The 13748-nt window shown below is 38.9% G+C and overlaps 1 protein-coding gene across 1 annotated transcript in view; it reads right to left on the bottom strand.

Moving 5' to 3' along the window:
* Window positions 1-474: 474 nt before the first annotated feature.
* si:dkey-106n21.1 (solute carrier family 23 member 2) overlaps window positions 475-13748 on the bottom strand; it is a gene marked incomplete in the record, with an annotated part of 67050 nt that continues 53776 nt past the window's right edge. The window contains 2 exon segments of the mRNA XM_005951643.2: window positions 475-1370; window positions 1451-1546. Coding sequence (XP_005951705.2) covers window positions 1201-1370; window positions 1451-1546 — 266 coding nt within the window.

Here is a 13748-nt window from a genome sequence, read left to right as displayed (position 1 = left end):
GCTGAGTGTCTGTGAGTGTGTGTGCATGTGTATGTTAGCTGTTTTAACTATTATAAAATTTATTTTTCAGCTGTCATTATAAACCTATATAGATTTGTGTTTATTTTTACTCTCTGTAGTAAGCAGATTGAATTTGAGTATGATGAATTCTGCTACATAACTAAAGTTGCCATTACCATGATTTGGTCAAACATTGCAAATATTTTAGTATTTCTAGTATGTTGTTTGTATGCCCACAATTTTTCCCTTGTTGCTCCTTGTTTGTTGTGTGTCTGAACATCTGGATTGTTTTTTGGACTTTACTTTTGCCATATTTGGATTTGTTTGCCTCCTCTGCCTTCCTGTGTACAGCTTTCTGGATTAAAGATCTGGATTTTTGGGTGTCCTGCTTGTGGGTCTTGCGCCTTCATGATCATTGTAATTAACTGTTTACTCTTAAAAAGCTATAAAATAATCACTAATATAAAAAACATTAATAAGCAACAATCTCAACTCGTCACATTTTAATACAACCTGTTCAAGTTCAAACAAAATGAAACAGTGAAAATGAAGCAGGACACAAACATCAGCGATATTGCAAAAAAAACAACAACATCCTAATGTTTATAAATGCACTACCTATAAATTGCTATTTTAATTGCAACCATCCATATAATTAATTAATTAAACATAATATAAAAACAAACTAGTAACCAATTAGCACAAATATTGTTTCAGTGTTTGTTTTCGGTAAGTGAGATTAAACTAGATTTTATTTTAATAATGTTAAAGAATCAGCGGCTTTATGTCTCCACTGGGTTTTCAGTCTAAAAGATAGTTTCAGAAGCACGATGACAGTTTAAAGCCGCAGCAGCTTGACCTCTGCCTATTGATGCCAATGTACACTGTAATGTGAATTTGAAATTCTGTAATGTGAAACACTTCTATTTGTTTCAAAGATTCAACTCTTTAGAAATAATTAACCAGATCAACAAACATGGGAAACTGAAACTTCAGCAGAAAGGTGACACTGTGAAAACACTGTCAGCAGTGAAGTTTAAAATGAACCGTAATAGCACTGAAGAAATAAGGTAAGTGTCATGTACACTTATTTTGTCATTGAGAATATTCCATCCAATTAAGACTTCTTTGTTCTAATGGGGCTAACAGGCCAACATTAATTTTGCACACTGAGCTACCACATCCTTACATGGTTGCCTACTACTGGGTGGTCTTGTAAGAAGGGAGGAAGGGGAGGCACTGGAAACATCTAAACCTTTTCAAAACCTTGTTGCAGAAAGGTATATCATAGCATGACTGGTCATGCATGTTTTTGCTTCCATCTTGCACCTTGTCCTGCCAGCTCTTGATACCTCTCTCTTTGTCAGTACCTGAAAAAGATGGGATGAGGTTAGATGATAGAGCTTACTTTATAATTGATTGTCTTTAACACAAGTATTCTGTCATTCACCTGGAATGGTGTTATCCAGTATGAATCCAAAAAATCCACCGATGAACATATGTGTGGTAAAAAGCACTACAATCAATTGGTCCAGCTCTTTAATTCCTGTAGAGACAAGAACAAACAAAACAAGTCGTTAACCTTTATTAGCCAAAGATAAAAGAACTATAAATCTTGTACAAGATTATCGTTGCGCTTGCCTCTTCCATATGAAGGCAAGGATTCATTCTTTTTAAAACTAAATCAAGGCTTAATCATCCATCCACCCATTTCCTTAACTTCTTATGCAGTTTAGATCACAAGGGTGCTGGATCCTATCTCAGCTGACATGCCAGTCCAGCATAGGGCCAACACAGAGAGACAGACAGCATTCACTCTTACTCAGTTTACTGTGTGAGGAAGCCAGAATGCCTGGTATGCACTTTTACCACGGTTGCTGAGTTTACCATACACATTTTTTTTGTGTGGTGTTTGGTTGTATTCAAGCATCTTAGAAGCAAACGGGTGAATCCCTATATGTCTGACTGAGATGGATTTGTCTGAGATATTTTATGAGTGGCCTGTAAACTGTTTGTGGTATTTTTTGACAGTTAACAACTTTCTTTGTTTGAGGTTTTCAAAACATTCGACTTCACATAGACACAAATAAATGAATATACTAAAGTATCTTAACTTGCCCTTCACTGGGAGTTGCACTGTGCTCTTGTTTATATAACATTTTTAACTGGAGAGTGGATCAACTTGGTGAGGTTATCTGGTTATGGCTTACCGAGAAATGTCTATTTCAAATTAATTGATTGTATTCACACATTAGGCTAAAAACTTGATAGTGCCAAGAGAAAGGATTTTTAAATCTTATCAAACCTTATTAAAACTTAAAAAAAACCTCACATTTAACAGGATATTTTGTATAAGTAACTTGTATGTTCCCTTGACCACTGAAATCAAAGACAAGCTAGATAATGCTTCCAAATAACTATTCAAATCACTTCCCGGATACAGTTAAAAATGGACTGACTTTTTGAAGGAATCTGGGTCAGTACAGAATGTGATGTCACTAGGTTGTTTGTTTGCTAATAGATTCCCATTAGTTTATGTTAGCTAGTTAGTGACAAAACCAATAACGCCATGGAAAGTGTTTAATTCAATTCAGTTCTATAGAAACAAAACTAAAGTGGCTTCATGGTGCTTCATATTGTAAGGTAAAGACCATACAACAGGGGTTCTCAAACTTTTAGGGGCCAGGGACCCCATACAGGGGGTAAAATATTTCCAAGGACCCCCTTATAACTCTCATGCTTTGAGATGAGATGCCACTTTAGCTTGGCTGGCTTCATTGCTTCATTTTCTAGCACTTGAAGACACACCATGCATTTTGGTCTTCCATCAACATTCTCGATAAACCCAAACTCGAGGGGACTGTTGTCACTGGCACATGTTTTTAAGTGCCACTATGCGCCAGGTGACACTATGTGTTTTCACAGACCCCCAATCTGCACCTTGCATACCCCTAGAGGTCTGGGGACCTCACTTTGATAGCCACTGCCCTACAATAATAGAGAGAAAACCCCAACAATGAAATGAGCAATCACTTTGAGCAATCACTTTGAGCAATCACTTGGCAACAGTGGGAAGGAAAAACCCCTTTTAACAGGAAGAAAAGTCCAAGAAGGAAGTGGCTGCCTGTCACCACTGGTTGAGTTTAATGAAAGGAAGAGAGAATTTAAAAAAGCACACTGTAAAAAGAGCCAAAGATTAAGTAAATCAAGGTGAACTCAAACTTAAAAGTGGTCTGATACTGTCCTTCCTGTGTTTTTTCTTTGTCTGGTGGGTAAACTGAGAGGGGCAATTAGCTAGCAGAGCAGATGTCCACTAGATGTGATCAGTACCATTTTATGCCATAAAATACTTTCTTTACCCAAGCACATCCAAACATAACTAAGTTTCTTACCAAAGCACGATCAGGAATCCTACCATCCAGTGATATGTTCATCTATCCATCCATCCCTCCATTCATTTTCTTTCGCCTATCAGGAGCAGGGTCATGAGGGCAGAAATCTAAGCAGAGAAGCCCAGACTCACTGTCCTCAGCCGCCTCCTCTGCTTATCCAGGGGAATAACACCAAGACACTTCCAGGCCAGCCAAGAGATGTAATCTCTCCTGTTTGTCCTAAGTCTGCCCTGGGGCCTCCTCTCAGTGGGATATGCCCAGAACACCTCAACCAGGAGACACCTAGGAGGCATCCTTATCAGATGTGCAAACCACTTCAGCTCGCTCCTTTTGATGAGCATGTCCACGGAACAAAAAAAATCTCCCTGTGGACATGCTCATGTGTTCTAGGATTATCAGTTATGCTTCAGTTTCTTGTGTGATATATAAGCAGTAAACTGGTTGGATATGCTTAAGAGAAGAAAAACTATTTTATTGCATAAAATAGCACTGATCGCATCTTGTAGACATATATCTGCCAGTTGATTGAACTGCTCAGTCTGTCCACTCAACCTAACAACAAAAATCACACACAGAGGGGACAGTGTCGGACAGTTTGTCTGTGTGGTGAATCAACCGTGAGCCTGACTCAAACAAGCTCTTTTGCACATAGTCTTCATTTATTAAACTGCTCGACAAACTCTAACACTACGTCAGCAGGAGAATTTTCCCATTACACTGCAGCTAGCCAACAATAAAGAACAACTTACTGCTTAGGAGACAGAGAGTGAAAGTTGATTGTAAAACAAATTAGTTTTTTGACATAAAAGTTATTGCTACAGCCAGGGGCGATTTAAAGTGACACCCCCGAGACTGCTTTTTACTTTTTAGTTTCCCTGTTTTCTATTGAGTTATCAATTCTGTTACTAGCTAGCTAATGCAAGACTATTAGCAGCAACCAACCAACTTAGTGATCTCACATTCTGTACTGGCACAAGATGGTGCTACGCATGCTCTAAAAATTGTAACTCTAAATACTTATTTCTTAAATCAACATTCACAGATAGTGCTAAATCTTAGAGTATTTTAAGTAGGGCTCCATGGTTTAAGGTTCAAGGTTCTTTATTTGTCACATGCATAGTTATACAAGTATAACACACAGTGAAATGTAGCCTGACACGCTCCTCGACATGTGCAAAGATTGGGGGGGACTGTAAAGGAAGAACATTATATAATAGTATATACATTGGGTGAATGTGCAGTAGTAGCAGCAAGCAGGTGAATTCTGTACATTAATATGAATAGACATCTGACTATTTTACAGGATAGACAATATAAACATATTTAAAATTAAAGGAATTGAAATGTACATTGTGCCTTGGTTTAGTGTCTGGAAGAGTCCTGACTCAGTCAATTATAGATGATGTGAGAGGGCGGGTGTGTGTGTTTAGGGCACGGATGGCTTGGGGATAGAAGCTCCTCTTGAGTCTCTCTGTCCTTGCCCGGATGATGCGGAACCTTCTACCAGATTGCAGAAGTTGGAACAGTTTGTTGCCAGGATGGGACGGGTCCTTCAGTATCTGCGCTGCTCTAGTCCGGCATCTCCTGGTGTAGGTGTCCTGAAGCGGGGGGAGAGCAATCCTGCAGCAGCGTTCTGCTGTACGGATCACTCTCTGGAGAGCTTTTTGGTCCTTCACACAGCTGTTCCCAAACCACGATGTCATGTTCTGTGTGAGGATGCTCTCCACAGCGCCTGTATAGAAAATCCTGAGGATCTTTGGAGAGACCCTGAACTTCCTCAGTTGTCGTAGGTGATACAGGCGCTGCCTAGCCTTTTTGGTCTGGACCTGAATGTGGGCAGCCCATGTTAGGTCTGAGGAGATGTGGACACCAAGATACTTGAAGGACTGCATCCTCTCCACTGGAGCTCCATTGATGATAATGGGCTTGTAGTCTCTGTGCTGACTCCTTCTGAAGTCCACCACCAGCTCCTTGGTCTTGCCGAAGTTCAGCTGGAGGTGGTTGTCCTGGCACCACGATGCCAGATTCTTCACTTCATCCATGTAGGCCGCCTCATCATTGTTGGAGATGGCACCCAACACCACTGTGTCGTCAGCAAACTTCACAATGGTGTTGGAGCCATGGGTGGCCACACAGTCTGAAGTGTAGAGGGAGTAGAGCAGTGGCGAGAGGACACATCCCTGAGGTGCTCCTGTGTTGATGGTGATGCTGTTGGAGAAGCACCTGCCCACCCTCACCACCTGAGTTCTGCCAGTGAGGAAGTCCAACACCCATGCACACAGATGGCTGTTAAGTCCCAGACTACACATTAATACACAACCACAGCAAAGTGTGTAATAGACAGGCTGGTCCAAATCAAGAACTGGATACACATGCAGAATCTGCATAACCAACAGGGGGAGATAATATATTTAAAGTCAGGAAGTCGGTAGTGAGCACAGAAAGGTATGATTTACATTCTTGGGTCGTTAATCGACAGAAATGATAAAGCTAGTTGGCTAATATGGATTTACATATGAATAATGTCTGTTTAAAATGTGTTCCCATGATTATTTCAATGTTAGTTTGAAATAAAATATCTCACTCTGCTGGTTCTGCAGCTTACTGCAACTTTGCATGCGTCTCCATTTCATGCTTTGGATAGGCAAAGTATAAAATGGCGGACTGGCGTGTCTGTTGCACATTTTGCCGTGATACTGTCATGTCCACTTTAAGGTGATTGTTTTCTTTATTAACATACAAAAAGTCTGCCTTTATAATAATTTTATAGTGGCCAGGAAGTCATGATGATAAAGCCATGATGTAAAATCTGCTTATGTATTAACCACAGTATATGTGACAGTATGTGTGACTGATTACTTTTTTGCTGCACTGCCCCATTACACTGGACCTTAGGGTTCCCCCACCTACCAAATCCCATTTTAACTCTTTTTTTTTTTTATTAAGATTTGTACCATATCAACCCTTATTTATTTTCTTAGGATTGGGGTATAGAGGAAGGACATGACTTCCAGGAAACAGTTTGGAGAAACATGGTGCAGCAGTGCACAAGGAGATGACCTAGAAGGGGACAACGTCAATGTAAAACTAGCTACTATCTAGTAGCCAATAGTAAAAAATACATATATTTTTGTAACTGATGAACTGATGTAAATTAATCTTTTACATGGAGACATTTTAAGTGAAGTGGATAATAAGAAACAGAACATGTAGTAGCATTCTAAAAGTGTCATGAATCGCTGTGCGGCAGGCAGGAGTTGGACCCAAAATGCAAGACTCACAGACTCAGGGGATGAACTCAAAAATCACAGCTTTATTTGCTGGTAGGACAAACATACAAACTAAACTGGGAAACAACAAACTAAAAACTCACAGAGAGACACAGGGCGATCCACACAGCATGAGGGACGACGCAACACTGACTCAGAGAAACACAGGGTTTAAATACAATGGGAAGTAATGAGGGGAATGAGACACAGAAGGAGAGCACAGCTGAGAGAAATCAGAACTGACGAGACAAGGGAGCTAAGTAGGATACACTCACATGAGACACAGACCTTCAAAGTAAAACAGGAATTAGCACAGATGCAAACTTGACTAGGGGAGACAGCAACTAAGAAACACAGAGGGCAGCTACTAAATACTCAGAGAACTAAACAGAATACAAGAACACCAAACTAAGACACTACACTAAAGAACAAGCTAGGACAACAACGAGAACTAAGAACATAATACAGAAAACTCAGAGGAACAAGAAACTCAAAACACTGGGTCACTGACCCAGGACTGTGACAAAAAGAGCAAATTTGCTGGTAGTTTAATAAAAGCCACATTGTTGACACAAAGTGGTAACATAGGTACAATTTGCCTGTAGCACCTCACAAGAGTGTCCTGTGACATTGACAAAAGAGCCACGGATGTTTAGATATATGGATTTGTAAAGGTTTCTGTTGACCAAGGGGCACTGTTTTTAATCACTAGAGACCACTAAGATACTCTAAAATCCTGAGTCAGAGTTGGCTTTTCATGTGGCATGTGTGACCATGAGCACATGGTGGAATACAGAGGGCCATTCAAAATGGAAATGCCTGCAAGTCCAAGGCCATGCTTTCATAATCCTTCTCAGGCAATAAACTGCATAATGAAGTTGTACTGAATTGAATCAAGAACTGCAAACAGCGCTGACGTAGTTTGACTCTGAAAAAACTCTTGTTCAAATAACCCATCCCAAAACATATACACACAAAGGAACACACACACATTTCCTGCCCAAAACGACAGCAGTCAAAAGTTCAAGGCATCCACTGAGTTGATTTTAAATCCAACAGCTTGTACATCGAAAGACGTCGGGATGAGCAAGAGTTTGTTTACAAAGAGCATTGACAGGTTTCCTCTTGTCTGGTGCTATCAGCTAATGTTGAGGCTGGGGACAGACTCTGGAGCAAGAGTGCTTTATCTGAGCTGGGCAGATTACAGCCAGTTACATGGGGGCAAGCCAAGAGGATTGGGAGGTAAGCAGCCTAGACCAGAGAAAACCAGACAAGCCCTCATGCCCAGTATTGCACTCTGGATTAACACTTTCTTGGGAGACACTAGCATCACATGACACATAGGATCAAGGTCTCATGTCTGCGGAGAAGAACTGTTTAATCTTGAAGATTGCTCTTTTGATGGCGCTTCATAGGAGGTGGTCACAAAGCCTATGAATCAGCTAATCAAAATGTCATCAAAATAATGTACTTATCAGTTGTCAACCTGTGACGATCTATAACTCTCTTACTTCTAAGATCTCTGACTGATCATATTTATTTCACATTGTGTAATTTCATCTATTAGATTAATGTTTGGATTGATGACTGCATTAGTGTAAGCTGAGAGTGATCTATCAGTTGCATATGAATGCATATTTCATTATGTTTATGTAATGTAGAAAAACATTTAAAGTATTACAAAACAATTTTACCCTATTCACCTTTCGCATTTAGCTTTATTATTATTATTTTTCCCCTTTCTGCTTTTTCACTATTTTTTTTCCCTGTTTAGTCATTCCTCTTACCAATAGGCCAATAGGCAATAATGTCAATGAAGAATTTGTGCACACTACATAAACAGAAGTGCAAGTAAACCTAGAGTTATCTATGATTATACCCTTGGAATGTTTTATAGATTTGACCTAGGCACTGTGAAACCTTTATAAGATGTATGTGATGGGATTACCATATTACAAATACTTACGCAGTTGCAGTGCTTTTTTTCTTTAAATTGTTTGCAAAATTGTCAGAGACCTGATTGAAGTTGGCAATATCTGCAATCAGCAAATTCCAGTATAACATAGAAAAAACTATATTTTTACAAATGAAATCTAGAGTAATTGTTAAAAACTAACAAACAAGAAACCCCCCAAAAATATTTCAAGCATTAGGTTCTTTTCTGATGTTTTCTGCAATCTGCACATCCCTAGATGTAGAAGTTTTCCAAAGAAGCTAAAGTCACATATAACCAAGCCAAGCCCTTAAAATTCTATTCTCAAAGCTGCCGACAACATCTACAGTTTTACACTTTAAATAAATGTGATTCCAACCCAGCCTCCTTCTTGTGCTAAGAAGAAAAGTCATGCATGGATGTACAAAGAATCAAGCTCAAGAGCCTTATCAGTGCCCCCTACTGGCTGTTATGCTGGTTTTATCCTATTCAACCCATATAAAACATGCCTTAAAAGACTGGACTCCAAACTGAATGTTTTTCTGTCTTAAGTACATAAAGGTAAAACCAAAGATTCCCAAAACACATTTAGTCTAAAAGACAATTTGCCACCTTTAGCCTAAAGACTAAAATGTTTGCCATCTGGGCCTGTGGGATTTTGGAACACCTTGGCATTAGGAGCTTAGGCTGGCAAAACTACTGCATCTTTTCAAGGGTAATCTCTAAGTGTCTGTGGGAACACAGCCTGGAATTCACCGTAAGAGGACTATGTCACTGGATGTTTTATTTTTTGTCATTGTTTACTGATTTTGTTTTGATTAATAAAAAATAAAATGGTCAAACTTGTGTAATATCTCAAGCAGAAATCTTACAAAAGTGTCCCACAGCACAACTATTTGAACAATTATAAATGTTATTAAAGCACCATAGCTTAGTTTCTTCAATTATGCACCAGATGTTTAGAGCACTTTCTATTGTGATTCCTGTTAGATAAAATCATAAAGGAGGTGGTGAAATAAATGATAGATCACACCCAGTGTGGGTACAGACAAAGAGTTTGTCATGGTACAGTGGCTACTGTGTACTGAACTGAGAAGAAAATGACGTGAAACTGCTGCTTTCCAACATTTTTAATGCTCATTGATGCATAGTAACAAACTAGCGCTGTGCCATAACAAACAGACATGGGTTGTGCGGGCTTAAATAGACAAAAGAGCAGGTGCATGTGCCATCGTGTGTATTTTATCGTCCTATTTTGTCGATATTATGCTGTGAAATAAATTATTATAAACCAGGCTGAATAAGCTAAAATAGTACAGTGTGTTAGCAAGCTACATTCTTTGCTGTCTCTATAGGTATCAGATATCTTTTGTGCTTGAATTTTTCTCTGCACTCGTCATGTGATACCTGGGCATCGGGGTGCCAGAGCTGGGCCATGTACTATGAAACAAGTTCAGCATACACATGATATTCAATACCTGGCTTCACTTACCCTGCCAATTGTGTTAAGCAGTCACACGAAGGTGTTTATTAGCTCAGTCAGCCCAAGGTTTCCTAATCTAGCTATGCACACATTCACATGAAAGACGTGGCATATGACCAACCAGATGACCATTAGAAACATGGTCAGATTTTTGTTTTATCAACAAAGTGTCTGATTTCACAAACGAAAGGAAAACTATTTAAAATATAAAGACATTAATAACATGATACAGCAGTGACACAGTTGCTGCAGACAATGATATCAGTTACTCTTAAAACAACTTTTGCTATCTATGCATCTGAAACTAATTTCTGGAAAATTGATTGGTCAGTGAGCAGCGATTTTATACGCTACTGAGCTATAACCTGCTTCCGAGCAGGTTAGTTCTGCAGCATATTTATAGCTTGATAGGCCCTAACCATACTTTGTACTATTTTGGAGGACTGTATTATGTGCAGGATTGATTTTTTTTTCATGTCCTAAGAATAACATATATACATATATAAATGACAACAGTTTCTCAGTTAATGACTCAGTCAGTGAGGTCGACTGTAGCAAGGTGTACAGAGTATAGACACAGAATCCAAATGTAGGACATAGAAGGCTGACTTGAACAACAAATGATGAGTCTTTAATATTGGCTATAAACAAAAGTCCAAAGCACATTTCTAGCGTTAACTGAACTTCCAAAACACTACCTAGATCACTTAAATTACACAATTGAAAGTATATGTGTATTGTTTGTGTATTTATACACAGGCACTCATGTATATTCAAATAATTAAAAAAAAGTTCATTTACCTGTTACTACCACACACCTGTAAGAACCATCGCCTTAGATCGAAAAGCGTGGAAGATAATCGCTGGTCAAGCAAGAGAACCTGCGGCACCTACAGCAGCGTACTGGCACCGCCGCTGGTTGCCCGCTAAAGGACAAGACTACCACACACCAAATCTGGTCATTGGTACTTGCTGGCTTGTGTAGCCACTAGGTAACAAAAGCTCAACACTCCCCCTAACATCCTGGAGCATTTCTGTTGTGTTTTGTACGTGTTTTGGAGTTTGTACGTGTTTTGGAGTTTGTACGTGCTTTGTCTCTAGGGGCCACCGTAAATAGACTTTTATTTATTCACTCCACATAAAATGTAATAAATAAATCATACAATACAAAAACCAACTATTAACATTTCAACTTTTAACTATTTAAATTTTCAGCTTTTTCCTTTTAAACAAATTTAAAGTGAAACAACACAAAACACTGCAAACCACAACACAATAAAATATAAATATGAAAAAGTATGAAAACAAAAAGAAGATGCACATTCTCTTTCATATGGGCCTGCATGAATAAACTTTGAATCCTTTATCTTCCGCAACTGAAAATAGTTCTGGATGATCACTATACCTTTCTAATGTGACGTTGTTGTGCCTGGCGAGTGTAACTACCGCCCCTCCCCCCTCTTCCCAGCGCAAAGCACAAGGCTCGCGTGTGGAGTGAAGCGGGAAAAAAAGTGCAAGAGAGAGGGTGAGAGAAAGAAGAAAACCCCGGCTTGCGTCGTTCACTTCAAAGAGTCTGCTCTAAGAGCCTTTTCGTTCTCGACCGACACATCACTAATTAAGACAAGCAATAAGCAAGAAAACACAGAGCTGCACAGGAGCAACACAACTAATGCTTTAACAATATATACAAAAAGAGTTGATTACATGCAGACTGCAAAGGAACAAGACATAGGTAAAACTAAACACACAGAACTAACACAGGACACAAGAGGGGAAAAAAGAAAATAACATAAAATACTAAACAGAGAGAAAAGATGAGTCAACTTAACATGAAAACACAGACAAAGGAGCGGTGTTACTCCAGTGATGTAAAGCAGAGGAGTGAGACAGAAGAAGAAACGATTCAGGAAACAACCACAACAATAAATCACAGAATGAGGCATGAAAACTAGACAGGAACCAGAAAAGGATACTGAGAAAACAAAGAAATTATGAGCCAAAACAGAAACTTATTATAAGAACATCATGTTATATTGGAATTAGATATCAAAGATTCAACAATATCACAAGGAGTCAAACTCAATATTAAAATAATAAATCAGCTCAGTAATCCAGAAATTAAAGTAGTTTAAACTTCACACACAAAAACAATAAAACACAAACAGGCACACAAGCTCAAGGATGAGCTCAAAAAATGAAACCTCACTATTGGCTGGTTTAGAATACTATTTAGTTAGATTCAACAAACAAATATTTTTTTTTTTAGTTTACTGGAGTAATTTATGTTCTTTCAACAGAAAAAAAGGTTTTTGGATTTACTTTAAAAAGTTATGTCAAATAGCTCCACTCAACCTTTCGGTGGAAGTAACTCCTAATTTTTATTTAAAAAGTTGAACCAAGTCCTGACGTTAGCCTGCCAAAACGGAGTGTCGTATTGAAAGAACACATGTGAATCAGGTAAAACCAGCGGTTCCCAAACTTTTTTTGCTGGGCCCCCCTTTGTTTTACAAGAAAAATGTTCGTGCCCCCCCGGGCGTGCGTGCACGCACTAACACATCCTCCAACCACACACACCCATATTTTGCTCCATTGCGGTTTATTTCACACCTCAAACATTTAGTAAACAATTAAGCAAATACAAGTAATCTGCAATAAATTACAGGTAGAAAGAAAGTAAACTACTAACTCTTTTACGCTAACATCCGCACCTACACGGGTATTTTTGAAAACGCAGCTGTTTCGTCCACACGTAAACGGTGTTTCGAATCACCGAAAACTGAGATTTTTTAAAACTTCTTTTTTGCGTTTACGTGTGGACGAGGATACAAAGTTCGTCACATTACACTGGGCGCCACGTTATTGTTTACGTGAGATGAATTGCAGATAGAGACAAAATACTGTTACTGTTAATCTGACTATGCGCACGCTTACACACACGCAGTTACTGTCCCTCTATTTAGAAAGGCAGAGGCGTCACGGTGTGATTATTTTACGTGTAGTTGTTTTTTTTCCTGTGTTATAATATTCAACATTGCTATCAATACATTTTTCAATAAATGCCTCTCTGTGCAAAATGGGTTTAAAAACATAATCAAGAATGTGGGATATTGTTTGTCCGTGATTTGAAGAGCCCAGCGCTGCTCCCAACGAAGGGAAAAGCAGTTATGCAGGGGAGACCTACCTTGCCACTTGTGCAGGTGAAACAAAAGGGCAGATATGCTCCACCATATTTTCTAGTCTTTGGCTTAGAATGAAGTTGGTTTGGAAACGTTGTGTGTGGGCACCTGTGCTAGCAGTGTCCAAGCATGTTTTTTTTTTTTTTCTCCTTTTCATACCGTGCCCCCATATGTGGGCGGGCCCCACACTTTGGGAAGCTCTGGAGTAAAACTAAAGTAAACTAAAAAAAATAATAATAATAATAATTTTAATTTGTTCAGTAAATTCAAGCAAAGAAGACTTTGAGTGTGTTTTCACAGGTTGGATGGTACCACTTGACATTGAAAAAAAACCACACACACACTTTTTGACAGACTATGTTTCACAGTCAATATGTAGATTATTTTAACTGTATTTCTATACTTTCATGCAAATACTGATTTTAAAGCCCTAAAAGTGTGTGTGTGTGTGTGTGTGTGTGTGTGTGTGTGTGTGTGTGTGTGTGTGTGTGTGTG

This window comes from Haplochromis burtoni, unplaced genomic scaffold (genome assembly GCF_018398535.1).
Source record: "Haplochromis burtoni strain Fernald_Lab_line unplaced genomic scaffold, NCSU_Asbu1 Contig_1081, whole genome shotgun sequence".
Classification (NCBI taxonomy): Eukaryota; Metazoa; Chordata; class Actinopteri; order Cichliformes; family Cichlidae; genus Haplochromis; species Haplochromis burtoni.
Note: the sequence above shows the minus strand (reverse complement) of the source record. Positions and strands in the feature narration are given on the sequence as shown.